Source organism: Pleuronectes platessa, chromosome 12 (assembly GCF_947347685.1).
Source record: "Pleuronectes platessa chromosome 12, fPlePla1.1, whole genome shotgun sequence".
Classification (NCBI taxonomy): Eukaryota; Metazoa; Chordata; class Actinopteri; order Pleuronectiformes; family Pleuronectidae; genus Pleuronectes; species Pleuronectes platessa.
Genome location: NC_070637.1, coordinates 23,687,559 through 23,714,381, shown reverse-complemented (window position 1 = coordinate 23,714,381; position 26,823 = coordinate 23,687,559). Strand labels below are relative to the sequence as shown.

The 26,823-nt window shown below is 42.2% G+C and overlaps 2 protein-coding genes and 1 long non-coding RNA gene across 4 annotated transcripts in view; all 3 read right to left on the bottom strand.

Moving 5' to 3' along the window:
• The window catches only part of LOC128453930 (protein NLRC5), a 359,511-nt gene that overhangs the window by 287,516 nt on the left and 45,172 nt on the right, over nucleotides 1-26,823 (bottom strand). The window contains exons 10-12 of the mRNA XM_053437070.1: nucleotides 22,688-22,861; nucleotides 21,032-21,205; nucleotides 19,324-19,497 (exon numbers count right to left, since the gene is read on the bottom strand). Of these exons, the coding sequence (XP_053293045.1) occupies nucleotides 19,324-19,497; nucleotides 21,032-21,205; nucleotides 22,688-22,861 (522 nt within the window). The remainder of the gene's footprint in view (nucleotides 1-19,323; nucleotides 19,498-21,031; nucleotides 21,206-22,687; nucleotides 22,862-26,823) is intronic.
• LOC128453932 (poliovirus receptor) overlaps nucleotides 1-26,823 on the bottom strand; it is a 214,067-nt gene that overhangs the window by 182,250 nt on the left and 4,994 nt on the right. Inside the window, exons 3-7 of one of the 2 annotated variants that reach the window (XM_053437074.1) lie at nucleotides 25,973-26,233; nucleotides 24,844-25,143; nucleotides 24,454-24,542; nucleotides 24,324-24,346; nucleotides 23,399-23,572 (exon numbers count right to left, since the gene is read on the bottom strand). In XM_053437074.1, the coding sequence (XP_053293049.1) occupies nucleotides 23,399-23,572; nucleotides 24,324-24,346; nucleotides 24,454-24,542; nucleotides 24,844-25,143; nucleotides 25,973-26,233 (847 nt within the window). The remainder of the gene's footprint in view (nucleotides 1-23,398; nucleotides 23,573-24,323; nucleotides 24,347-24,453; nucleotides 24,543-24,843; nucleotides 25,144-25,972; nucleotides 26,234-26,823) is intronic. The other variant, XM_053437075.1, reaches the window with a different exon arrangement.
• LOC128453936 (uncharacterized) lies at nucleotides 1,488-4,687 on the bottom strand. The gene is made up of 2 exons (XR_008341570.1): nucleotides 4,459-4,687; nucleotides 1,488-2,265 (listed from the first exon to the last, which is right to left on the bottom strand). It is a non-coding gene; the product is annotated as an uncharacterized LOC128453936 (long non-coding RNA).

Below are 26,823 nucleotides of genomic sequence, written 5' to 3'. Positions count from 1 at the left end.
ACGTTCACAGACACATCTGCTTCATGTTTGCTGATATAGAAACCTTCATTTTAGAGAATGAACGATACTAGTAGATGTTACATTTGACCTAAATACACATTTTAATTAAAGTTCTTTCTATTTGTGTTATTAATAATACAGTTCATGGATAAACAGTAAAATATCTAGTCACTGTCGCCTGGCGACAACAACATGAAAACTTTGATTCATCGTTAAAAACACAAAAGTATTTGACCTGAGAAACAAAAAGACACAGTGTGACAGTTCCTGTATTTCAACTGAAGCTGCGTCGCGTGAACTTTTATATCAGAGGTCAACAACTAAACTCCACTCACCTGAACATGAATGCAACTCAGGATGAAACAATGATTCAACGTGAGACATCTTTAAACAGTTATTATCTTTAATTCCTCCTTGCACCCCCACTCTCGAACTCGTCTCTTAAAGACAGAAATCAGATGGAGACACTTTCCCGTCCTCATTTCCACACTCAGTCTTGTGATATCCTGTAGTTTTCTCTTTGTCAATCATCAGATAAAAACTCTTTTCTCTTCTCACTCCTCTGCTGCTGAAGCCTCAAAACTCTTTAAGAAAAAATAACACAAATAAATATTCTCATTTAAGAAATGTTCGTAAGTTAGACAGATGTCTCACTCTGCTCCGGTTTACCTCAAACATGCGTTGAGGGAGAGAAAGTTGTTAAATGTAACCTGAACCTGAGCTAAACACAAACTTCAACTAACATAAACTTAAACTAAACTTAAACTCACCTAAACTTAAACCTGTCCTAAACCAAACCTTAAACTACGCAGTGAATGAACGTCTTGTGAAAGAGTGGCAGATTAGATCAGATTTTAATAAATACTAACAAATAAATGTGTTGATCAGATGTAGAATTTCATTACGAGCTCAAACTTTCCTCCATAAGTATCCCAAAGTATATATGAGAAGTCACAAAGAACTGAGACGGGCTTGAACATGAATTGAAATCATCAGTTTGAGACAAGTGTTTCCACAAAATAACACAACCTGTTCAACACAACAGGCCCACAATGTCCACTGTCTTCTGGACATCATCTCTCAGACACTTTCTGTCCCTTGTCTCTGCTGTGAACCTCCCATCATCAATTATTTCCCATCATGCTGCTGTTCCCAGAGGCCTGCTACAGTCTCCCCCTAGTGGTTGTTCTGAGGTGGTGGTCGAGAACATACAACAAGAATCTTTATCTACGTTTTGTATGAAATGTCCTCGGGTCAGTTTTCTATTAAATTTGGTAAAATGTTTATTAGACAGTTTCCTCAGAGACTTAAAGATGCTCTGCTCTTCATCGACTCTTCTTCATACTGTAAATGTCTCATTCACTTTTCTTCTGCTTGTCTCCATTATGTCAAACTGGTGATTTTGTTCTTTTACCTGCACCAAGGACGAGATGTTTCCACCAGTTTGTTTGAAGAGGAAAGAAAAGCTGAGTCATGATTCCAGTGAAGTCGGTGGAAGGATGTTTATTGAGAATTAAAGCAGAGACAAGTAGAAACAGAACTTTTCTCTCTGAGATGTTTTTCTTCTCGTTACATCTGGTTTGTCACAGAAGAAATGATCCATGTGTTTGACTCATAGACTGAATATAAAGGCTTCGACTGGGATGTGCTGTTGTTATACTGCAGCGCCACCTGTGGGTCAAAAGTAGAAAAGCCACCACCGCTCTGCAACAGATGCAGAAATGAAAATATCCCATTTTTAAGTCCAGAGTTTTTCATCTTTTGTGTCAAAGACAAAACTCTGATTTTAATCTCAAAGTGATTTGATTGTGTTTAACTTTGTGTTGAACTAAATCAATTTGTGACGTGAATCCAGAAACTTTAAGATCATAAACAAACATATACACAGAATGTGGTTCTACACACATGGAGACATACTGAGGGACAAAGGTGGAAAATAATTAAAAAAAAACTTATATATGTGACTCTTTACAGAGGGTTTATAGATTCTGCTTGTGTTGTGTCATTTCAATAAAGACATTCTTCATGAGAATAAACACAATCGGTAGCGAGGGCCATCTAGTGGTGAAGTTACATATTACAACAACCTCCTCATGATTCTTCTGGAGCTCTGTCTCCACTCTGCCTCCCAGCAACAAGGCCCAGTCAGAGCCGCTCTACACACAAGCTGCTGCTGCTTCAGCCTCTGGATCCTCAGGACACAGCTCAGCCTCCGTCCACACACACTCTCCTCTTCACACTCAGCTCCACTAAGACCACCCCCACCTGTTGAGAGAAGAAGACATCAGTGTTACAGAGACTCACTTCATCAGCTGTGAGTCAGTGATGCAGCACATCCAGTAGAAAGAGCAGCAGGGACTTCAGTCCTGTTCAGAGGTGGAGCAGCTTCCTCTCTGCTTCATGTTCACGTGTTGGAATGAACACGCTAAGAGCTCAGTGTGTGTCCTCTGCATGTCAAAGTGCAGAGTGGACACCTGAGAGGTGGATTTACTGCTGTTACAGGTGAAGCCATGTTTCACTGTGTGTTGATGAACATCTGCTTCTGACAAACTGGGACCAGATGAGACAGATGGACCTCAGCAGAGGTTCTGCTCTGTATAAAGAGCTCCTGGTCACCATGTGATGAGGAGAGGCTTCAGTCCCACTGATCTCAGAGCTGTGACAAAGATCCACCTGATCAGTTCTTCACTGATGAAGTGAGAGAACAAACTGTCTCAGATCAGATGAAGACGAGTCGTGTGAGGCTGTCAGCTGTGGTCCAGCTTCATTTCCTGTTTACATGAAAACAACAACAACTGTCGTCTTCACATCAACTCAATCACATGATCCCAAGCAGCTTGTTGCTCTTCTGATAGGCCGACTGTTGTCTCTCTGTGTCTCTGTCCAATCCTGACGTCTGTCCTCATTGTCCTCTCACAGCTTCACTGAGGAAACACTGAGGCCTGAACTACGAAGACACTTCAACATGTCCAGGAGATCTTTCTGAGATCAGCTCAACTGAACCTGACAGACACAGTCAGGCTAAGTGGTCACATGACGCTGGTTATCAACTCGTTAAGTTAACTCAGGTTTTCCTCATCGAGATCTGAGCTTGTACATAAAAGGGGCGGGGTTAACTGAGTATGACCAATCACAGACATGGACAGTTTGACTGACAGCAGAGCCTCATATTTCACAACCAGGATCAAACTGTTCTATAATAAAAATCAGAGGAGAACAAACACATGATCCAGAATAAAAGAAACTCAGTCACAGCTGCTAAATGCAGGAAGAACAGCTGGTACAACATCTGGGATCGTGTCAATGTGTAAGTTACAGCGCCCCCTGGTGGCCTCTGGTAAAAATGTAATACGTCACCACGACATAATAACGTGTGAATGAGATAAATTACTCGTGGCCAGGAGATCTGAATCTGTTGTTTACTAACAAAACGAGTGGAAGAGAAGAAGACACACACTGACTCACTGTCTCTGAGGACACACACTGTCCCTGAGGACACACACTGAATCTGAGGACACAAACTGTCTCACTGTCTCTGAGGACACTGTCTCACTGACTCTGAGAACATCACATTGACTCTGAGGACACACACTGTCTCTGAGGACACACACTTTCTCTGAGGATACACACTGACCCTGAGGACACTCGCTGTCTCTGAGGACACACACTGTCATACTGTCTATGAGGACACTCACTCACTCTGAGGACACATACAGACTCTGAGGACACACACTGTCTCACTGTCTCTGAGGACACACACTTTCTCTGAGGACACACACTGTCTCACTGTCTCTGAGGACGCACACTGTCTCACTGTCTCTGAGGACGCACACTGTCTCTTAGGACAAACACTGTCTCTCAGGACACACACTGACTCTGAGGACACTCGCTGTCTCTGAGGACACACACTGTCTCACTGTCTCTGAGGACACATACTGTCTCTGAGGACACAAACTGTCTCACTGTCTCTGAGGACACACACTGTGATGAAACCTCTGACATCACTACTCAATAGAAACACATGGACCTGTCTCCAGGAAGCTGACTGAGGTCATCTGGTGTTTTGGTGACAGGATGAGTCTGGAGAGATTGAGATGTTCTGGGTGAGTTAGAGATCAACTGAACCAACCAGACGTTGATTTAAACTTCCCTTATCCGTCCCTTTAAGGAGAGTGTGCACCACACAACAGTGGAGAGTCACTGTGGTCAGTGGGCGGAGCTTCTATACGGGTTGATCTCCAACTTAACCTGGAGCAGGTTAGCTGTTCATCAGAAGTTACCATGGTGATTTACCTCGTTAAGAAGCTGACGAGCTTCGTAGAACTGAAAAAACTAAACCTGAAGTTAACCTGATAACCACAAATCCTGCTTGGTAGCACAGACCCTGGATCTGTGATACTGACTGTGTTTAGTAAAATACTGATGAAAGCAGCGAGGACTGACTCCAACCATACTGACCTCAGAGTCTCCAGTCGACAGGTTGAACTCTGCTGTAGATCAAGCAGCTCCTTCACTGCTGAGTCCTGCAGGAAGTTGTACCTCAGATCCAGTTTTCTCAGATGAGAGGGGTTTGACCTCAGAGCTGAAGCCAGAGAAGAACAGCTGATCTCTGTCAGACTGCAGCCCCTCAAGCTGGATAAAGAATAAAACTTAACTGTAAATTAAACTGAGTTCATGTGTGAAAATAACAGACACATATTCATGTCAGCACAGACTCATAACATGGAAGATAAATATGAAATCAGACATGTTGGACTAAAAGCAGATCAGTTTAGGAAATCCAGAACTAAACTCAATGTTCTAACAAGTAGCTGAATATTTAAAATGTCACAGATTAATTAATGAATGGATTCATGTTATGTATGAAGAGGAATTATGTTAAATTATAATTAAATGAGATAAATTGTGTATAAATGCTGTTTTATAGATATGAGATCTACAAAAGTCATTGAACTGACCCCAGAGTCTCCAGTTGACAGGTTGGACTCTGTAGAAAACCACACAGCTCCTCCACTCCTGATTCCTGCAGGTTGTTTCTACTCAGATTCAGTTCTCTCAGATGAGAGGGGTTTGACCTCAGAGCTGAAGCCAGAGAAGAACAGCTGATCTCTGACAGTGTGCAGCCCCTCAACCTGGATAAAGAACAAAACTTAACTGTAATTTAAACTGAATTCATGTGTGAAAATAAAGGATTTGACTAAACATTACTGTCTCTGTTTTCAGACCTGAAGTCTGAGTCAAGTAGTTCTAGACATTTTCTGGAACTTTTCCTGCAGCCTCCTTATAAAGTTTCTGAATGAGTCCATGTGAGAATAGAGCAGGTGAATGTCCAGAGGATTCACAGAGAGCAAGTGGATGTGTTGATGAGGTTTCTAACACGTGAAGGACGTGAAACTGGAAGAACTCAAATATCTCAGGATGAAGAAGAGGAGCCGTACACGTAGAAGATGAAGACGTCAACTTGGAAACACGAGGAGATTCCAGAGCTTTTGGTGATGAGGGCCGACGTCGGTGTGGATGAGCTGTAAACAACAACACTGATCTTTCCACAGCAGGATTTATACGTCATGTCCGGCCTCCTGCTGCTCCACCTGTTCTTCATATGTGAAAGTCAAACTCCAGAAAATATCCAGACACTATTTTACAGAGTTCATGACTGAAAACAGCTTGAAAGTCCTTGTGTCCTCGGGGTTCAGTTGTTTGTAATATGTAACTTCACCACTAGATGTCTCTAAATATCTTGCTGGACATGTTCAGGAGTCTTACACATGAACAAGTGGACTACGTTCACATGTACGACACCTGGAGACGTCACTAACTCCTTCACAGTGAACCTGTAACTTCACATAATTTAACATAACCATGGTTATCATGGGGATGTGTGTTTTGGCTCCGCCCCTCGTCTGAATGTTCTCACATGTTCCTGTTGCTGTGAACGAGTCGGACCCGGACAATCTCCTGCTGCTGCTTCAGCTCCAGAAAATGTCCGACCCACTTGTCAGAACATGTTCCACAGTTTTGTTTTTTTTTATAAATCTGTTTATTGAAACACATCACATCATGTTACATGACCTTTACAAATAGATGCATGTTTTTTTGTTTTTTTTTGCAATATAAACAAACATACAAACAAACAAACCAACAAGTAGAAAACATACAAAACATTGTCCCACCCCCCACCCCAGTTGGTCTTTCCTTTTCAAACAGAATATCTCATCAACCACCTTACATTTGTACATTCACATTGATGTAAGAGCACAGCTGGACAAAAAAAAACAAAAAAAAAAAACATAATGTGTTGTTCACCTCTACACCGTAGGAGTTGTAGCTACATTATCGAAATATGAGATGAGGGGTTGCCATATAGTAAAAAATTTCTCCGTTGACCCTCGAAGTGAAAATTTGATTTTTTCTAATTTAAGGAATGACATTAGGTCAGTCTGCCATGATTGTTCTGCCGGCGGTTTGGGCAGTTTCCACTGTAGAAGAATACGCCTGCGGGCAATCAGAGAGGCAAATGCTAAAACATTTAATTTCTGCTTACTGAATTCTGAATAGTTTGAAGGAACCCCAAAAATAGCAGTGAGCGGGCAGGGAGCGATAGCTACACCTAAAACCTCAGACATGATCTTGAAAAAGCTCTTCCAGAACCCTGTTAGCTTCGAGCATGACCAGAAAGTATGGGCTAAGTCAGCTGGAACAAAGGCACATCTATTGCAAGCTTCACTACTGCCAGGAAAAATCTTAGCTAGTTTCGCTTTGCTGAAGTGCATTCTATGCAGTACTTTGAATTGTATTAAGCTAAGACGGGCACAGGATGAGGAGCTATTCACTCGTGATTTTGCTCTCTCCCACCAAGGATCCTGAAGTTGGATTCCTATCTCTTTTTCCCACCCCTGTTTTGCTGTGATCTGTGGAGAGGGGTTAGCCTGAAGAATACCTGTGTACAGCTTTGATATCATTTTTATCCAAGTTTTAGGTTTGTCAAGAATTTTAGGTAAATCTGCCGGTAAATGTGGAAATGTACTGCAATAATCTTTAATAAAACTGCGAACCTGGAGGTAACGAAAGAAGTTGGTCCGGGGCAAGTCATGCTTATGGGACAGACTCTCAAAGTCAACAAATGTACCATTTAAAAACAGGTCTTGAAATGATATGATACCTTTCTCCTTCCAAAGTGTAAATGCGGAGTCAAGTTTAGAAGGTAAAAAAATATGATTATTGCATAACGGACCTAGGAGGACAAGATTGTTTAGCTTGAGATGTTTACGAAACTGTGTCCATATTTTCAAAGTTGACAAGATTACAGGATTTGAGGTATAATTTGAAACTGAGAATGGCAAAGGGGAGCACGTCAGAGCCAAAAGTGAAGAGGTGTGGCAGGAGAGGGACTCCATTTTACACCAATCCAACTCACTCTCGTACCACCAGCTGAGTATCTTTTGTATATTTGCTGCCCAGTAATATAACATCAAGTTAGGTAGACCCAGCCCACCCTCCTGCCTCGCTGTCTGTAGGGTGCTTTTATTAGTCCTGGCTACCCCGCCCGCCCACACAAATGAAAGAATAACTTGATCAAGTTTTTTAAAGAATGTTTTTGTCAGGAAGAGAGGTAAACATTGGAAAAAATACAAAAATCTCGGCAGGATATTCATCTTTATGCATTGCACTCTGCCTGCTAATGACAGCGGCAACTTGGACCACTTCTGTAGGTCAGTTTTGACTTTATCTACTAATTTGTCAATATTATTTTTATGCAATCCCTTAAAAGAGTGGGTGATGTTGATCCCTAGATATTGAAAACTTTCTGGAGAGAAATTAAAAGGAATTTGTCCCTGCGTGAGTGTTTTGGCTTTTGAGTTAATTGGGAAACAGACAGTTTTTTGGAGGTTGATTTTGTAACCTGAAAATGCACCGAAATCATCTAGTATCTGAATTAAATTTTTGGCACACGAAACAGGGTCTGTTATGTAAATTAACAGATCATCTGCATACAGGGAGACACGGTGCTCAATGTTTTCCCGTTTAACACCTTGCAGATGTGCAGAAGATCTCAACCGGATGGCTAGTGGCTCAATAGCAAGAGCAAAAAGTAGTGGCGACAGCGGGCAGCCTTGGCGGGTACCACGGGACAAAGGAAAATATGATGAATACTGTCTATTCGTGTTAACACGGGCAAGGGGTAGTTTATAAAGAAGGCGTGTCCATGCAATAAAGTTTTCTCCGAATCCAAATTTTCCTAGTACCTTAAATAAGTACCCCCATTCAACCCTGTCAAAGGCTTTTTCCGCGTCCAATGAGAGCACTATTTCAGGCCTTATTTCATTGGACGGGGAAGAGATAATATTTAATAGCCGTCTGACATTTGAGGATAACTGACGAGCTCTGATGAAGCCAGTTTGGTCCTCAGAGATTATTGAAGGGAGACATGTTTCCAATCTTTTCGCGAACAGTTTTGCTAGTATTTTCACGTCCACATTTAAAAGTGATATTGGTCGATAGGAACTACATTCAGCAGGGTTCTTATCCTTCTTAAGAATAACGGAAATAGTCGCCTCTGTTAAAGTTTTCGGTAAAGATCCTATAGACAGGGAATGGTTAAAAATATCTAGTAATAACGGGGCTAGTTGAGTGGAGAATTTTTTGTAAAATTCAGATGGCAGCCCGTCAGGACCTGGTGTTTTAGAATTATTCATTTGCCTAATGCTGCTAAGTATTTCCTCTACAGTTATCGGCTGATTTAGTGATAACCGTGTTGCTGCATCTATAGTAGGTATTTCTAGGCTATCAAAAAAATGATTCATGTTCAAGTTTGTAGGAGGGGGCTCAGAAGTGTATAGATTGGAATAAAATAATCTAAAAGCTGCATTGATCTCCAGAGGAGATGTTGTAAGGCCAGTTGACTGAGTGTTGATTTGGGGGATGTGTCGTGATGCTGCTTGATGTTTGAGCTGGAGAGCCAGCAGCCGGCTAGCCTTGTCGCCATACTCATACCACCTGCCTTTAGATCTTAGTATAGTATATTCAGCCTTTCCCGTCGAAGAGAGATCAAACTGAGTTTGGAGGTTAACTTTTCGTTGGTACAGCTCAGGGGTGGGATTTATTGCATATTGCCTATCACATTCAGATAATTTATCCATTAGGTCAGTTTGCTTCTTTTTGCGCAGCTTATTAGAATGAGAGGAATAAGAAATTATTTGTCCTCTAATTGTAGCTTTGAGGCTTTCCCAAAGTAGCGATGAACTAACCTCTTCTGAGCGGTTAAAACATAGAAAGTTTTCAATAGCTTCTTCCATGGAAGAGCAAAAAGCATCACTGGACAACAGCGATGTATTGAGTCTCCATTGTGGAGTTCCTGCCGAGGGGGAATCAAATCTGAAATCTAGTAAGACCGGGGAGTGGTCCGATATGACTATCGCTGAGTATTCAGTAACATGTACAGATGGTAATAGTATTTTATCAATAAGAAAATAATCTATCCTTGAGTAGACATGGTGCACGTGAGAGTAAAAGGAATATACTCTAGTATCTTTATGTAAGGATCTCCAGGGATCACAGCTTCCATAATCCCCCATGAAAGATTGCAATGTTGTCGCCATTTTTGATAAACTGGTCACTCTAGGGCTTGAGCGATCTAGCTGAGTGTTCATTACACAATTTAGGTCTCCTCCTAAAATCAAATAATGCGTGTCCATATTAGGAAGTGAAGATAAAAGTGTGGCCATGAACTGACTGTCATCAAAATTAGGAGCGTAGACACAAACTAATATAACAGGTAGGTGAAACAGTCTGCCCGAGACCATGATGAAGCGTCCATTAGAGTCTGGTACTATGCTTTCTGGTATGAACTGAATCTTTTTCGAAATTAAAATAGCTGCCCCTCTGGCCTTTGAGTCAAAAACTGAGTGAAATACCTGTCCTACCCACGGTCGTCTGAGCCTTATATGATCATTTATCTTGAGGTGGGTTTCTTGGAGGAAGACGATGTCAGCACTGAGGAGTTTAAGATGTTGAAAGACTTTTGCTCTCTTGACAGGGCCATTTAATCCTCTCACATTCCATGAAATGAATTTAACTTGAAGCTTATCTGTGTTATTAGAAGTAGTCTCTTCACTCATATATAGGCCTGCCAAATGACACTTGAGAGAAATGTAACCAAATAAAAAGTATATGAAGCCAGCTGTGCTCAAAACAGTGGGTATTCATGACATTTGTATTCCAAGAATGTGACCAACATGCCCCCCCATATTTCCCAACCCAAAACGAAAAAGAAAAAAAAAGAAACGCTCAGCAGCATTAGAACAGTCTGCTGGTGTTTCCAAAGCCTATGCTCGTCCTTCGATCGAAGCGAGCCGCAGGTCTACGAAGCAATTACACTTCCAAGAATGGAGTAGAGTGTGTCCCTTTATCTAACATAAGAAGCAGCAGGAATTTGCTCCCAATATTGAACCCATACATGACACGTGCAAACTATAATAAAACATCATGTGAAGTTAAACTTCACTCTACATTTACCCAAATTCACTCAAACATTTTCAGAGTACTTGAACACAGAAGTCTCCTTTAACTTAATGCAAAACATGAGTCAGGCAGATGAATTATGTGAGCACAGCGCCAGCTATCACCCACACTGTTTAACGTTAATATATTCAAACCTTTCAGCTGGCATCTGTTAACCTTCCCCACTGGTTGGAGAGCTCCCTTTAACCGTTGCATAGAACCCTTCTGCCTCAGCTGGAGTATCGAAGAGATGTTTGCTGCCGTTGACAGTGATGCAAAGACGAGCCGGGTAGCGCAAGGAAAAAGCGATTCCAGCAGCGTAAAGCTTAGCTTTAATGTCTCTGAATGTCGCTCGTTGCTTGGCCAGATTCGCACTCAAGTCGGGGAAAAACAAGATCTTGTTACCGTTGAACTTGATGTCATCCCTCTGCAACCTTGCCCAGCGGAGCACACGTTCCTTGTCCTGATACCGGAGGAATCTGACCAGGATGGCTCGGGGACGCTGTCCCGTCGGGGGCTTCGGGGCGAGTGTACGGTGAGCCCTGTCTAGCTCTGGTGGTTCGGGGAAGATGTCGTTTCCGGTAACTGTCTGCAGAAGCCGTGATATGAATTCCACCGGTGAGCCTCCCTCCAGCCCCTCAGGCAAGCCGATGATTCTCAGGTTTTGCCGTCTGCAGCGATTCTCGAGGTCCTCTGTTTTGGATACTAGCGCCGCGTTAGCTTTCTCCAGCCGGCCGACTCTTGTAGTTAGCCCCGTTAACTCGTCACTGTGGGCGGTCAGCGTGTGCTCAATGGTCGTTATCTTCTGGCCGTGGGAGTGCAGTACAGCACTGATGGTTTCAAGCGACGTCCGTATAGGCATGAGGGAGGTCTCCAGCGACGCGGAGAGGTCCTTTCTTAGTTCTGCCGCCAAGCTTGCCCTGTGTTTGTCAAGTTCTTGTACGAGGCTAGTGAGGGTTAGCGAGTCCTCCACGTTAGCCATTGTTGCTACCTGAGCTGGAGAGGAGGCTTCTTGTACCTGTTGCTTCTTCCTCGGCATCACATATCAGCCGACTCGGTTCCGAAAATAGGCGAATCAACGTTTTGACTTATTAACAATATGAGAATGGGGGTAAATGTCGAAATAGTGCACATAAATTTGAGAAAATGCGGGAGCCGTCCCACAGCGTGACCTTCCCCTACATCGCTTAACCCGGAAGTCCCACATGTTCCACAGTTGATGTGTGAAAGGGCGAGCAGTTCTATGATCATGTTTTCTTGAAGTGGCGATGATCTGAGCAGCAGTTTGACCAGTTGAAAGTAGTGCAGGGAGCCTGAGGAACACGTGTGTACATGGCGGGACAGAGATCTAGTGGTGAAAAGATAAAGTCATGGACGACCCTGTGTCAGTCCTGAAACCAGAGGAAGGGTTTCATGTTGGAAATGAACCCAAAGTGGAAGAAACAGGGCTGAAGAACATGGTCCTAAAAATAAAAGGAATCAAATATAATCAACTTGGACTCTGGACCCTGAGCCCAGTCCCAGAACACCAACGCAGCACGCTGTCATGTGGTCAGTCCACAGGACCACCGGGACAAGTCCTGGGGTCTCATTTAAAACCGTTGCGTACGCACAAAACGGGGCCTGAAACATGCGTATGCCACTGCTCACGCCAACGTCGGCATTTATAAAAACGAACTTGACGGGAAAATGTGCGTATTTCTTAGCAATCTCTGACCCATGCGTATGAACGTTTTGGAGACGGGAAAGTGGCGAAGCAGATGTGAGGTGTTGAACTGAAGCAGATTATTGATCCACTTCATCATTTACATTAAAACCAAAAGCTTAGTTTTGCTCGCGCGACATATCTGCTCCACACAAGCCTTTTAATTTAAAAAATAAATAAAACAACTTAAAGCAAATTACGTTCAGATTCGATTTAACACCGGAGTTAAGAAGCCGAGTCATGAATAGTTTTTCATAATATCTTCTAACACTGTGCGTGTATCATCAAATCGCTGCAGTGAACGTGACTGTGCCATCAGGTACACAGAGCGCACTGGAGATCACTTACAAGAAATGAAGAAACTTTCCCAATAATATCCCAGGGGGTGTGAGGGAATCGATCCGATGTTCTAAATAAATAAATACTGCCGTGACAGTGGTGCGGGATTCTGCGCGATGTGTGCACGTGAATGGAAGGACGAGGAGGAAGCGAGGGTTCAGCGATTTCTGATCTCACACATTGTGTTATCAACAGCAGCAGCGGCGGAGTATCAGTGTGTTTTCTTTATTAGTGACATCACTGCTGTCCCATGAAGTCGCTTTTCACCTCACTAACAAACACCTCGATGTCTGCGTTAGAAAGTTTCGCTTCCTCTTCTCATCGCTTGATGATTACATGTACACATTGTTCAGCATTGGATTGTTTCTCTGTCAGTAAAACTTCAGTAACATTGAGCCTGACTCGGTCCTCAGCGCTCATTCTACAAACATCTCTCAGCTCAGTATCAGTGTTCACTGTTAGGAACACATGTTCTGACCTTTGACCTTAAAGCTCCAGTGTGGAAGATTCAGGTGAAAGGATCCATTGTTAGAAACTGAAGAGAAAAGAATCCTTGAGATATTTTCACTAGCTTCATCTGAATTGTACCAACTGTTGTTTTCTGTACTTTAGAATGAGCCATTTATATTTAAATACTTTATATTTAAATACTTTATATTGACATACTTTATATTTACTTATTGTATACTTAAATACTTTATAAATAAATACTATATATTTAACTACTTTATATTTACAGACTTTAGAATAAAATACTTTATATTTAAGTATATACATTATATTTAGACTGAACCTTTAACATTAAAACATGATGTCTGACCTCAGAGTCTCCAGTCGACAGGTTGGACTCTGTAGAAAACCACACAGCTCCTCCACTGATGAGTCCTGCAGGTCGTTTCCACTCAGAGCCAGTTCTCTCAGATGAGAGGGGTTTGACTTCAGAGCTGAAGCCAGAGAAGAACAGCTGATCTCTGACAGTCTGCATCTCTCCAACCTGGATAAAGAAATATGAATATTAAAATGTGTCCTCCTGTTGTTGTGGATCATCATCATCTCAACACAGACTCTCAACATGCTGCTGACCTCAGTCCAGTCTGTGACCTGAAGATAAATATCAGATCAGACATGTTGGACCATTGTTTCATTCATCAGCTTCTTCTCTGTGTGTTGGTCACTGAGCAGGTTTGTGTAATTAAACACTGTTTAAAGTAGAGATGGCTCCTGACAGTCACTTCCTGTTTGTTTCTATACTTATCAACTGTCCAAAGTGTTTCAATAAGAATGTGTCTTATTTTGAAAACCTGAGGAGGACGAGTGCTCGGCCTCAGTTCACATGTTATTTACTGACACTTTCTTAGTGATCAGGAGCAGGTGAGTGCAGGTGAATGGAGTTGATGAGGTGGACGTGACTGACAGGCTGGGTGAGTGACAGATGACTGAGGGACAGTGAGCAGAGCAGAACTGAGACAATTTAAATAAATAATGACCGAATAAGAAAGAAAGTCTGAAAAGTGAAGAAGGATTTAAGGACCTCAGAGTCAACTGGTTATCATGGAGATATGTGTTTTGGCTCCGCCCCTCGTCTGAATGTTCCCACATGTTCCTGTTGCTGTGAACGAGTCGGACCCGGACAATCTCCTGCTGCTGCTTCAGCTCCAGAAAATGTCCGACCCACTTGTCAGAACATGTTCCACAGTTGATGTGTGCAAAGGGCGAGCAGTTCTATGATCATGTTTTCTTGAAGTGGCGATGATCTGAGCAGCAGTTTGACCAGTTGAAAGTGGTGCAGGGAGCCTGAGGAACACGTGTGTACAGGGCGGGACAGAGATCTAGTGGTGAAAAGATAAAGTCATGGACGACCCCGTGTAAGTCCTGAAACCAGAGGAAGGGTTTCATGTTGGAAATGAACCCAAAGTAAAAGAAACAGGGCTGAAGAACATGGTCCTAAAAATAAAAGGAATAAAATATAATCAACTTGGACTCTGGACCCTGAGCCCAGTCCCAGAACACCAACGCAGCACGCTGTCATGTGGTCAGTCCACAGGACCACCGGGACAAGTCCTGGTTAGCTTCCACAGAAACATTACATGTACACATTGTCCAGCATTGGATTGTTTCTCTGTCAGTAAAACTTCAGTCACATTGAGCCTGACTCGGTCCTCAGCGCTCATTCTACAAACATCTCTCAGCTCAGTGTCAGTGTTCACTGGTAGGAACACATGTTCTGACCTTTGACCTTAAAGCTCCAGTGTGGAAGATTCAGGTGAAAGGATCCATTGTTAGAAACTGAAGAGAAAAGAATCCTAGAGATGTTTTCACGAGTTTCATCTGAATTGTACCAACTGTTGTTTTCTGTACTTTAGAATGAGCCATTTATATTTAAATACTTTATATTTAAATACTTTATATTGACATACTTTATATTTACATATTGTATACTTAAATACTTTAAATTGACATACTTTATATTTACATATTGTATACTTACATACTTTATAAATAAATACTATATATTTAACTACTTTATATTTACAGACTTTAGAATAAAATACTTTTTATTTAAATATATACATTATATTTAGACGGAACCTTTAACAATAAAACATGATGTCTGACCTCAGATTCTCCAGTCGACAGGTTGGACTCTGTAGAAAACCACACAGCTCCTTCACTGATGAGTCCTGCGGCCTGTTGTCAGTCAGAACCAGTTCTCTCAGATGAGAGGGGTTTGACCTCAGAGCTGAAGCCAGAGAAGAACAGCTGATCTCTGACAGCCTGCATCTCTCCAACCTGGATAAAGAAATATGAATATTAGAATGTGTCCTCCTGTTGTTGTGGATCATCATCATGTCAACACAGACTCTCAACATGCTGCTGACCTCAGTTCAGTCTGTGACCTGAAGATAAATATCAGATCAGATATGTTGAACTATTGTTTCATTCATCAGCTTCTTCTCTGTGTGTGTTGGTCACTGAGCAGGTTTGTGTAATTAAACACTGTTTAAAGTAGAGATGGCTCCTGACTGTCACTTCCTGTTTGTTTCTATACTCATCAACTGTCCAACGTGTTTCAATAAGAATGTGTCTTATTTTGAAAACCTGAGGAGGACGAGTGCTCGGCCTCAGTCCACATGTTATTTACTGACACTTTCTTAGTGACCAGGAGCAGGTGAGTGCAGGTGAATGGAGTTGATGAGGTGGACGTGACTGACAGGCTGGGTGAGTGACAGATGACTGAGGGACAGTGAGCAGAGCAGAACTGAGACAATTTAAATAAATAATGACCCAATAAGAAAGAAAGTCTGAAAAGTGAAGAAGGATTTAAGGACCTCAGAGTCAACTGGTTATCATGGAGATATGTGTTTTGGCTCCGCCCCTCGTCTGAATGTTCCCACATGTTCCTGTTGCTGTGAACGAGTCGGACCCGGACAATCTCCTGCTGCTGCTTCAGCTCCAGGAAATGTCTGACCCACTTGTCAGAACATGTTCCACAGTTGATGTGTGAAAGGGCGAGCAGTTCTATGATCATGTTTTCTTGAAGTGGTGATGATCTGAGCAGCAGTTTGACCAGTTGAAAGTGGTGCAGGGAGCCTGAGGAACACGTGTGTACTGGGCGGGACAGAGATCTAGTGGTGAAAAGATAAAGGCATGGACGACCCCGTGTAAGTCCTGAAACCAGAGGAAGGGTTTCATGTTGGAAATGAACCCAAAGTAAAAGAAACAGGGCTGAAGAACTTACTCCTACAAATAAAAGGAATCAAATATAATCAACTTGGACTCTGGACTCTGAGCCCAGTCCCAGAACACCAACGCAGCACGCTGTCATGTGGTCAGTCCACAGGACCACTGGGACAAGTCCTGGTCAGCTTCCACAGAAACATTACATGTACACATTGTTCAGCATTGGATTGTTTCTCTGTCAGTAAAACTTCAGTCACATTGAGCCTGACTCGGTCCTCAGCTCTCATTCTACAAACATCTCTCAGCTCAGTGTCAGTGTTCACTGTTAGGAACACATGTTCTGACCTTTGACCTTAAAGCTCCAGTGTGGAAGATTCAGTTGAAAGGATCCATTGTTAGAAACTGAATAGAAAAGAATCCTTGAGTGTTTTCACTGTTTCATCTGAATTGTACCAACTGTTGTTTTCTGTACTTAAGAATGAGCCATTTATATTTAAATACTTTATATTAACATACTTTATATTTAAATACTTTATATTAAAATACTTTATATTTACAGAATTTAGAATTAAATACTTTATATTTAAATATATACATTATATTTATACTAAACCTTTAACATTAAAACATGATGCCTAACCACAGAGTCTCCAGTCGACAGGTTGGACTCTGTAGAAAACCACACAGCTCCTCCACTGATGAGTCCTGCAGGTTGTTGTAGCTCAGATCCAGTTCTCTCAGATGAGAGGGGTTTGACCTCAGAGCTGAAGCCAGAGAAGAACAGCTGATCTCTGACAGACTGCAGTCCCACAACCTGAATAAAGAAATATGAATATTAGAATGTGTTCTCCTGTTGTTGTGGATCGTCATCATGTCAACACAGACTCTCAACTTGCTGCTGACCTCAGTTCAGTCTGTGACCTGAAGATAAATATCAGATCAGACCTGTTGGACCATTGTTTCATTCATCAGCTTCTTCTCTGTGTGTTGGTCACTGAGCAGGTTTGTGTAATTAAACACTGTTTAAATTAGGGATGGCTCCTGACTGTCACTTCCTGTTTGTTTCTATACTTATCAACTGTCCAACATGTTTCAATAAGAATGTGTCTTATTTGGAAAACCTGAGGAGGACGAGTGCTCAGCCTCAGTCCACATGTTATTTACTGACACTTTCTTAGTGATCAGGAGCAGGTGAGTGCAGGTGAATGGAGTTGATGAGGTGGACGTGACTGACAGGCTGGGTGATTGACAGATGACTGAGGGACAGTGAGCAGAGCAGAACTGAGACAATTTAAATAAATAATGACCCAATAAGAAAGAAAGTCTGAAAAGTGAAGAAGGATTTAAGGACCTCAGAGTCAACTGGTTATCATGGAGATATGTGTGTTGGCTCCGCCCCTCGTCTGAATGTTCCCACATGTTCCTGTTGCTGTGAACGAGTCGGACCCGGACAATCTCCTGCTGCTGCTTCAGCTCCAGAACATGTCCGACCCACTTGTCAGAACATGTTCCACAGTTGATGTGTGAAAGGGCGAGCAGTTCTATGATCATGTTTCCTTGAAGTGGCGATGATCTGAGCAGCAGTTTGACCAGTTGAAAGTGGTGCAGGGAGCCTGAGGAACACGTGTGTTGTTGAGATATCTATGTTTCTCTGTATCTTGTGTCTATATTTTACCTATATCCTGTGAATAAATATTAGCTGTATAATCTAGATAATCAATAATGCTTATGCTATAACTGTTTCTTTTCTTGGGATGATGTCTATCTTTTTGACTCAGACGCAGGGTTTGCACAACAAGCACAGGTTCCCAGGAAAGAGAGAGGTCATGCCAGAATTAATACAAAGAGGTGTTTCATGAAACGTGGTGAGAAAAAGATATGAAATCCTCCTCTCTGTCTAATCTGTCTCTCTCCGATGTAGCAGGCTCCCTGTTGGCCAAGGCCACAGTAGTGGGTCACCTGGTCAGTTGAAAGTGATGTGCTTGCAAAAAACTGCACTTTGAGGAAACAGTATACATCTGGCCAATAACTGAATTCTCTCAAAGAAAAAGAACCGCCTCTGTGTTGCCCCCTGTGTCTTTATAAATACTGTGGACTTCGGATGTGGGTGAGCTTCTTCTCGACATGATCCAGTGAACCTGGTGACGTGTCCGGCAGAACCCCAGAGAATCCCTGTAAGTATTTCATTGTTTTACAATAAATGTTCAATTTCCAGAACTTCATGTATAAATGTCTAATTATTCCTTCTCAAATCCTGGATCAACAAACACGTTTGTCCAATCGCCGGAGGCAAGGTCAAGTTTAGTGCCTGGCGACGACAGTGTACAGGGCGGGACAGAGATCTAGTGGTGAAAAGATAAAGGCATGGACGACCCCGTGTAAGTCCTGAAACCAGAGGAAGGGTTTCATGTTGGAAATGAACCCAAAGTGGAAGAAACAGGCCTGAAGAACATGGTCCTAAAAATAAAAGGAATCAAATATAATCAACTTGGACTCTGGACCCTGAGCCCAGTCCCAGAACACCAACACAGCACGCTGTCATGTGGTCAGTCCACAGGACCACCGGGACAAGTCCTGGTTAGCTTCCACAGAAACATTACATGAACACATTGTCCAGAATTGGATTGTTTCTCTGTCAGTAAAACTTCAGTCACATTGAGCCTGACTCGGTCCTCAGCGCTCATTCTACAAACATCTCTCAGCTCAGTATCAGTGTTCACTGTTAGGAACACATGTTCTGACCTTTGACCTTAAAGCTCCAGTGTGGAAGATTCAGGTGAAAGGATCCATTGTTAGAAACTGAAGAGAAAAGAATCCTAGAGATGTTTTCACTAGTTTCATCTGAATTGTACCAACTGTTGTTTTCTTTACTTAGAATGAGCCATTTATATTTATATACTTTCTATTTAAATACTTTATATTACCATACTTTATATTTACATTTAGTATATTTAAATACTTTATAAATGAATACTATATATTTACATACTATATATTTAAGTACTATATATTAACAGACTCTAGAATTAAATACTTTATATTTAAATATATACATCATATTTAGACCGAACCTTTAACATTAAAACATGATATCTGACCTCAGAGTCTCTAGTCGACAGGTTGGACTCTGTAGAAAACCACTCAGCTCCTCCACTGCTGAGTCCAGCTGGTAGTTGACACTCAGATCCAGTTTTCTCAGATGAGAGGGGTTTGACCTCAGAGCTGAAGCCAGAGAAGAACAGCTGATCTCTGACAGACTGCAGCTCTTCAACCTGGATAAAGAAATATGAATATTAGAATGTGTCCTACTGTTGTTGTGGATCGTCATCATGTCAACACAGACTCTCAACATGCTGCTGACCTCAGTCCAGTCTGTGACCTGAAGATAAATATCAGATCAGACATGTTTGACCATTGTTTCATTCATCAGCTTCTTCTCTGTGTGTTGTTCACTGAGCAGGTTTGTGTAATTAAACACTGTTTAAAGTAGCGATGGCTACTGACAGTCACTTCCTGTTGTTTCTATACTCATCAACTGTCCAACGTGTTTCAATAAGAATGTGTCTTATTTTGAAAACCTGAGGAGGACGAGTGCTCAGCCTCAGTCCACATGTTATTTACTGACACTTTCTTAGTAATCAGGAGCAGGTGAGTGCAGGTGAATGGAGTTGATGAGGTGGACGTGACTGACAGGCTGGGTGAGTGACAGATGACTGAGGGACAGTGAGCAGAGCAGAACTGAGACAATTTAAATAAATAATGACCCAATAAGAAAGAGTCTGAAAAGTAAAGAAGGATTTAAGGACCTCAGAGACAACTGGTTGTTATGGAGACATATGTTTTGGCTCCGCCCCTCGTCTGAATGTTCCCACATGTTCCTGTTGCTGTGAACGAGTCGGACCCGGACAATCTCCTGCTAATGCTTCAGCTCCAGAAAATGTCCGACCCACTTGTCAGAACATGTTCCACAGTTGATGTGTGAAAGGGCGAGCAGTTCTATGAGCATGTTTTCTTGAAGTGGTGATGATCTGAGCAGCAGTTTGACCAGTTGAAAGTGGTGCAGGGAGCCTGAGGAACACGTGTGTACAGGGCAGGACAGAGATCTAGTGGTGAAAAGATAAAGGCATGGACGACCCTGTGTAAGTCCTGAAACCAGAGGAAGGGTTTCATGTTGGAAATGAACCCAAAGCAAAAGAAACAGGGCTGAAGAACTTGGTCCTAAAAATAAAAGGAATCAAATAAAATCAACTTGGACTCTGGACCCTGAGCCCAGTCCCAGAACACCAACACAGCACGCTGTCATGTGGTCAGTCCACAGGACCACCGGGACAAGTCCTGGTTAGCTTCCACAGAAACGTTACATGTACACATTGTCCAGCATTGGATTGTTTCTCTGTCAGTAAAACTTCAGTCACATTGAGCCTGACTCGGTCCTCAGCGCTCATTCTACAAACATCTCTCAGCTCAGTATCAGTGTTCACTGTTAGGAACACATGTTCTGACCTTTGACCTTAAAGCTCCAGTGTGGAAGATTCAGGTGAAAGGATCCATTGTTAGAAACTGAAGAGAAAAGAATCCTAGAGATGTTTTCACTAGTTTCATCTGAATTGTATCAAGTGTTGTTTTCTTTACTTTAGAATGAGACATTTATATTTAAATACTTTATATTGACAGACTTTATATTTACATATTGTATATTTACATATTGTATATTTACATACTTTATAAATAAATACTATATATTTATTTTTTAATATATACATTATATTTAGACTGAACCTTTAACATTAAAACATGATGTCTGACCTCAGAGTCTCCAGTCGACAGGTTGGACTCTGTAGAAAACCACTCAGCTCCTCCACTGCTGAGTCCTGCAGGTCGTTGTCAGTCAGATCCAGTTCTGTCAGATGAGAGGGGTTTGACCTCAGAGCTGAAGCCAGAGAAGAACAGCTGATCTGTGACAGACGGCAGGACTTCAACCTGGATAAAGAAATATGAATATTAGAATGTGTCCTCCTGTTGTTGTGGATCATCATCATGTCAACACAGACTCTCAACATGCTGCTGACCTCAGTCCAGTCTGTGACCTGAAGATAAATATCAGATCAGACATGTTGGACCATTGTTTCATTCATCAGCTTCTTCTCTGTGTTTGGTCACTGAGCAGGTTTGTGTAATTAAACACTGTTTAAAGTAGGGATGGCTCCTGACAGTCACTTCCTGTTGTTTCTATACTCATCAACTGTCCAACGTGTTTCAATAAGAATGTGTCTTATTTTGAAAACCTGAGGAGGACGAGTGCTCAGCCTCAGTCCACATGTTATTTACTGACACTTTCTTAGTAATCAGGCTGGGTGAGTGACAGATGACTGAGGGACAGTGAGCAGAGCAGAACTGAGACAATTTAAATAAATAATGACCCAATAAGAAAGAGTCTGAAAAGTAAAGAAGGATTTAAGGACCTCAGAGACAACTGGTTGTTATGGAGACATATGTTTTGGCTCCGCCCCTCATCTGAATGTTCCCACATGTTCCTGTTGCTGTGAACGAGTCGGACCCGGACAATCTCCTGCTAATGCTTCAGCTCCAGAAAATGTCCGACCCACTTGTCAGAACATGTTCCACAGTTGATGTGTGAAAGGGCGAGAAGTTCTATGATCATGTTTTCTTGAAGTGGTGATGATCTGAGCAGCAGTTTGACCAGTTGAAAGTGGTGCAGGGAGCCTGAGGAACACGTGTGTACAGAGCGGGACAGAGATCTAGTGGTGAAAAGATAAAGGCATGGACGACCCCGTGTAAGTCCTGAAACCAGAGGAAGGGTTTCATGTTGGAAATGAACCCAAAGCAAAAGAAACAGGGCTGAAGAACTTGGTCCTAAAAATAAAAGGAATCAAATAAAATCAACTTGGACTCTGGACCCTGAGCCCAGTCCCAGAACACCAACACAGCACGCTGTCATGTGGTCAGTCCACAGGACCACCGGGACAAGTCCTGGTTAACTTCTACAGAAACATTACATGAACACATTGTCCAGAATTGGATTGTTTCTCTGTCAGTAAAACTTCAGTCACATTGAGCCTGACTCGGTCCTCAGCGCTCATTCTACAAACATCTCTCAGCTCAGTATCAGTGTTCACTGTTAGGAACACATGTTCTGACCTTTGACCTTAAAGCTCCAGTGTGGAAGATTCAGGTGAAAGGATCCATTGTTAGAAACTGAAGAGAAAAGAATCCTAGAGATGTTTTCACTAGTTTCATCTGAATTGTATCAACTGTTGTTTTCTTTACTTTAGAATGAGACATTTATATTTAAATACTTTATATTGACAGACTTTATATTTACATATTGTATATTTACATATTGTATATTTACATACTTTATAAATAAATACTATATATTTATTTTTTAATATATACATTATATTTAGACTGAACCTTTAACATTAAAACATGATGTCTGACCTCAGAGTCTCCAGTCGACAGGTTGGACTCTGTAGAAAACCACACAGCTCCTTCACTGCTGAGTCCTGCAGGTCGTTGTTACTCAGATCCAGTTCTCTCAGATGAGAGGGGTTTGACCTCAGAGCTGAAGCCAGAGAAGAACAGCTGATCTGTGACAGACGGCAGGACTTCAACCTGGATAAAGAAATATGAATATTAGAATGTGTCCTCCTGTTGTTGTGGATCATCATCATGTCAACACAGACTCTCAACATGCTGCTGACCTCAGTCCAGTCTGTGACCTGAAGATAAATATCAGATCAGACATGTTGGACCATTGTTTCATTCATCAGCTTCTTCTCTGTGTGTTGGTCACTGAGCAGGTTTGTGTAGTTAAACACTGTTTAAAGTAGGGATGGCTCCTGACAGTCACTTCCTGTTTGTTTCTATACTCATCAACTGTCCAACGTGTGTCAATAAGAATGTGTCTTATTTTGAAAACCTGAGGAGGACGAGTGCTCGGCCTCAGTCCACATGTTATTTACTGACACTTTCTTAGTGATCAGGAGCAGGTGAGTGCAGGTGAATGGAGTTGATGAGGTGGACCTGACTGACAGCCTGGGTGAGTGACAGATGACTGAGGGACAGTGAGCAGAGCAGAACTGAGACAATTTAAATAAATAATGACCCAATAAGAAAGAAAGTCTGAAAAGTGAAGAAGGATTTAAGGACCTCAGAGACTCCAGTCGACAGTTTGGACTCTCCAGTCCAGAACACAGCAGGTTCACTTCTGAATCCTGCAGCTCGTTGTCACTCAGATCCAGTTCTCTCAGAAGTGAGGGGTTTGACTTCAGAGCCGAGGCCACGTCTTCACACTGAGTCTTTGAGAGTTCACCTTCACCGACTCTGTAATTAAAGAAAATATCTGTTGGAATAAAATCAGAAAACACAACATTCATACAAAACGTGATCATGTAATTTATATTTACAGCATCTGTTCAATCTTTATCTTCTCAGTTCAACAATGTTCTGCAGAGTTCTGCTGCAGCAGCACAATGTTTTTTACAAAGGATTTGACTTGAATATGGTCATAAATATGAATATTACCTTCTATATAAGTACATATTGAACATTAGTTCTCCAGCTGTCAGTCACTCACTTCCATTGTGTGTGATAAGGACTGAACTCTTTGTCTGTAGGAGTGAGACAGGTGACCTCAGGAGGCCTCAAGTAGTTTGGATGCAAGTTTCAGTCACCACTCGATTATTCAGCCAGTTGCAGCCATTTTAATTACAGTTCTTTGTATTTGTGTTATTAATAAAACAGTTCATGGTTAAACTGTAAAATATCAAGTCTCAGTTACATTTCTTTGCCGTAAAGGTTTGATAACGACATCTTAGGAATCATTGTCAAATCTTTTTCATAAATTTATTGGCCGTTATATCGGTATCAGATTTTCTTTCACTCTAATATCAATATGGTTTTTGAATGACTCTCAGTAACTGAAGCTTTAGGATGTGTCTGCTGATGCAGTTGAGATGAAGCTGTTAGAGCAACGTGACAAGAATAAAGTAGTTTACAGCATCTCCATGACAACAGGGTTATTCTTTAGAGCAGAATATTGTAATTCTCAGTTCAGAATAAACAGTAAACTTACTTTAAATATATCCTCTGAAGCATCTGATTGTGGATGATCCGTTTTGGGTTTGTTCAAAAGAAATAATAGTTAAAAGACAAAATCCCATAATAAACTGAACAGCAGAATTATTGTAAGTATTAATATTTACCTTTAGTCTTATAAAGTAGAGGAATCCTGCTCCAGCTCCGAATGCTACAAACACAACGAGGACTCCGACCACAACTGCTGCAACTGAACCTGAAAAACATGTAATTCAGAGAGTAGAACTGTAGCATCAACAGAGTGCAGTGATGTGTCTTCAGTGTAAAGTGTAGTGTATGTGTGTGTGTGTGTGTGTGTGTGTGTGTGTGTGTGTGTGTGTGGCCTCCTCGTTCCTGTTCTCCTGACAACATGTGGACATGATGCTCCTGATGAGCTGGAGGATGGAGCCCTGGGGGATCTGCTCCACCAGGAGGAACCAGGACTCACTGCACGAGCCTCAGGTCTGACAGTCGCTCTGAGGATTTCATCTCTCAGTTCTCTCCTCATGGGATCTTACCTTTCTCTATCGTCACGTAGCTGTTGATGAAGTGCGTCTCCTCTTCACTACTGAGTTCACAGGTGAACGTTCCCTGGTGATCTGAAGATAAGTGGTGCAGCGTGAGGCTGCCTGACGCTGACACATCCTCCACCTGCTGCCTCCACTGCTCTGAGACGCTGTGGAGGCCGTCGACCCCGGTCTGGTTCACAATGATCTGCCTGTGGTTGAATTTCCACACCCAGTGTGTCGGGGGTTTGGTGTTTGGAGCAGTGCAGTGGATTGTTGTTGTTGTTTTAAACGGTGACACAGGGACGGGAGCTGAAAAGAAAAGGGATCAAATAATATCATCGTTGTCAGAATGTGGTTTCAGGCTCTGATGAGACTTTCTGAACATTTTCTATCATCAGAATGATTCATGTGGAGGAGGGTGTGGCCTTGGAATGATGAACTGAACTAGAAGGTCACTCAGTGGAGCTCATATCTCCTCCAAGGCCCAACAGTCAATTCAAGCTGCACCACATTTCACACACATCAGTCCTCTCAGGGAAAATGTCCAGAAAGGTCCAATGTTAAAGAAAGAAAACTAATGGATCTGTTCAAAGTTCCATTTGTCTGTTGGGCTTTAAGCAACATTACACATCAACTACTGGACAGATTTCCATGAAACTTGGCAGGAAGGTGTGTTATGGGTCAGACTCAGAGAAGAACTCATCACATGTTTGTGTGGATCCAGGATTTGTTGTTTTTTCACATTAACATTGTGAGAGAGGAGGTTTTCAACATGTTCATTGATTTCCCTGTGAATAACTGATGAAGGTGAAGAAACAATCTGACAAATTTAGAGGACTGATATTTATGAGTGTGTGAAATTTGGTGCAGATCTTGGGCCTGGTGAATTTCAATGTGGTTTCATAAGGAGACTGTTGGGCCTTGTGGAGGTCTGAGCTCTACTGAGTGACCTGTGGCCCACGTTCCATCCTCACAACTAGTTTAGTGGAAATCTGTTCAGCGGACAAAGAAACAAACAAAGTAAAGATTGAGAATCAGCATTTACATAAAATGTAAGATATCTGTAGGAACAGATATAAATATGCAGCAGTCGGTGAAACAAGCAAAGGTTCAGTTCCATAGAGCAGATTCAACGTACTGGGTTGATACCACACCACGCTCCTCCTGCCATGGCGAGTGCTGATGCTGCAGATCAGAACAGTGTCTCTGTCTGACAGTGTCAGTGTGCTGCTGATCTCATAGAGCTGCTGCTCCGTCTCCTTCACTGTGGTTTGGTTCTGAAGGGTCAAGGTGGACGGAGGCCTGGTGGACCAGGTGAGCTGCGGCTCGGGGTAGATCCCCTCTGAGCGGCAGGTGAAGCTGTCCTCCACCTGCTCAATGTCCACGTGACGCACCGGAGCTGCAAGACAACATTTCTCTTTTATAACTCATTGATCATCTTTGCCTCATGCACTGTGGAGCTCTACATTAATTTGACATATTGTGCTTATTATTTAACACTTTAAATATGAGCCAATATGTGGTGCTGCTGACATCAGCTGCAGAGGTTTCAAGTAACGAAGTACGAATACTTCGTTACCATACTTAAGTAGAATTTTTCGGTATCTATACTTTACTGGAGTATTATTTTTCAGACGACTTTTTACTTCTACTCCTTACATTTTCACGCAAATATCTGTACTGTCTACTCCTTACATTTTAAAAATAGCATCGTTACTACTTTTTCATTTTGGCCTGTTTTCATTCAGGTTTGTCATCGTTCAAAAACACACACAACATTTTTTTTTTTTGTAAAGTTTGAGTTGGGTGCCCGCCGCACGCGCGGGATGACGGCCAGGCCGAGGGGCCGCCACACAACCGCACTGGAGGGTTCCGAAAAAGAGGAGAGCAAAGCCAGAGCTGCGGCGTGCGGCACCGTCCTCTCAGCATCCGTCATCCTCCCACCTCCGCTGACGATCCTCGCTGTCAGGTCCGTCGTCCATCGGAGCA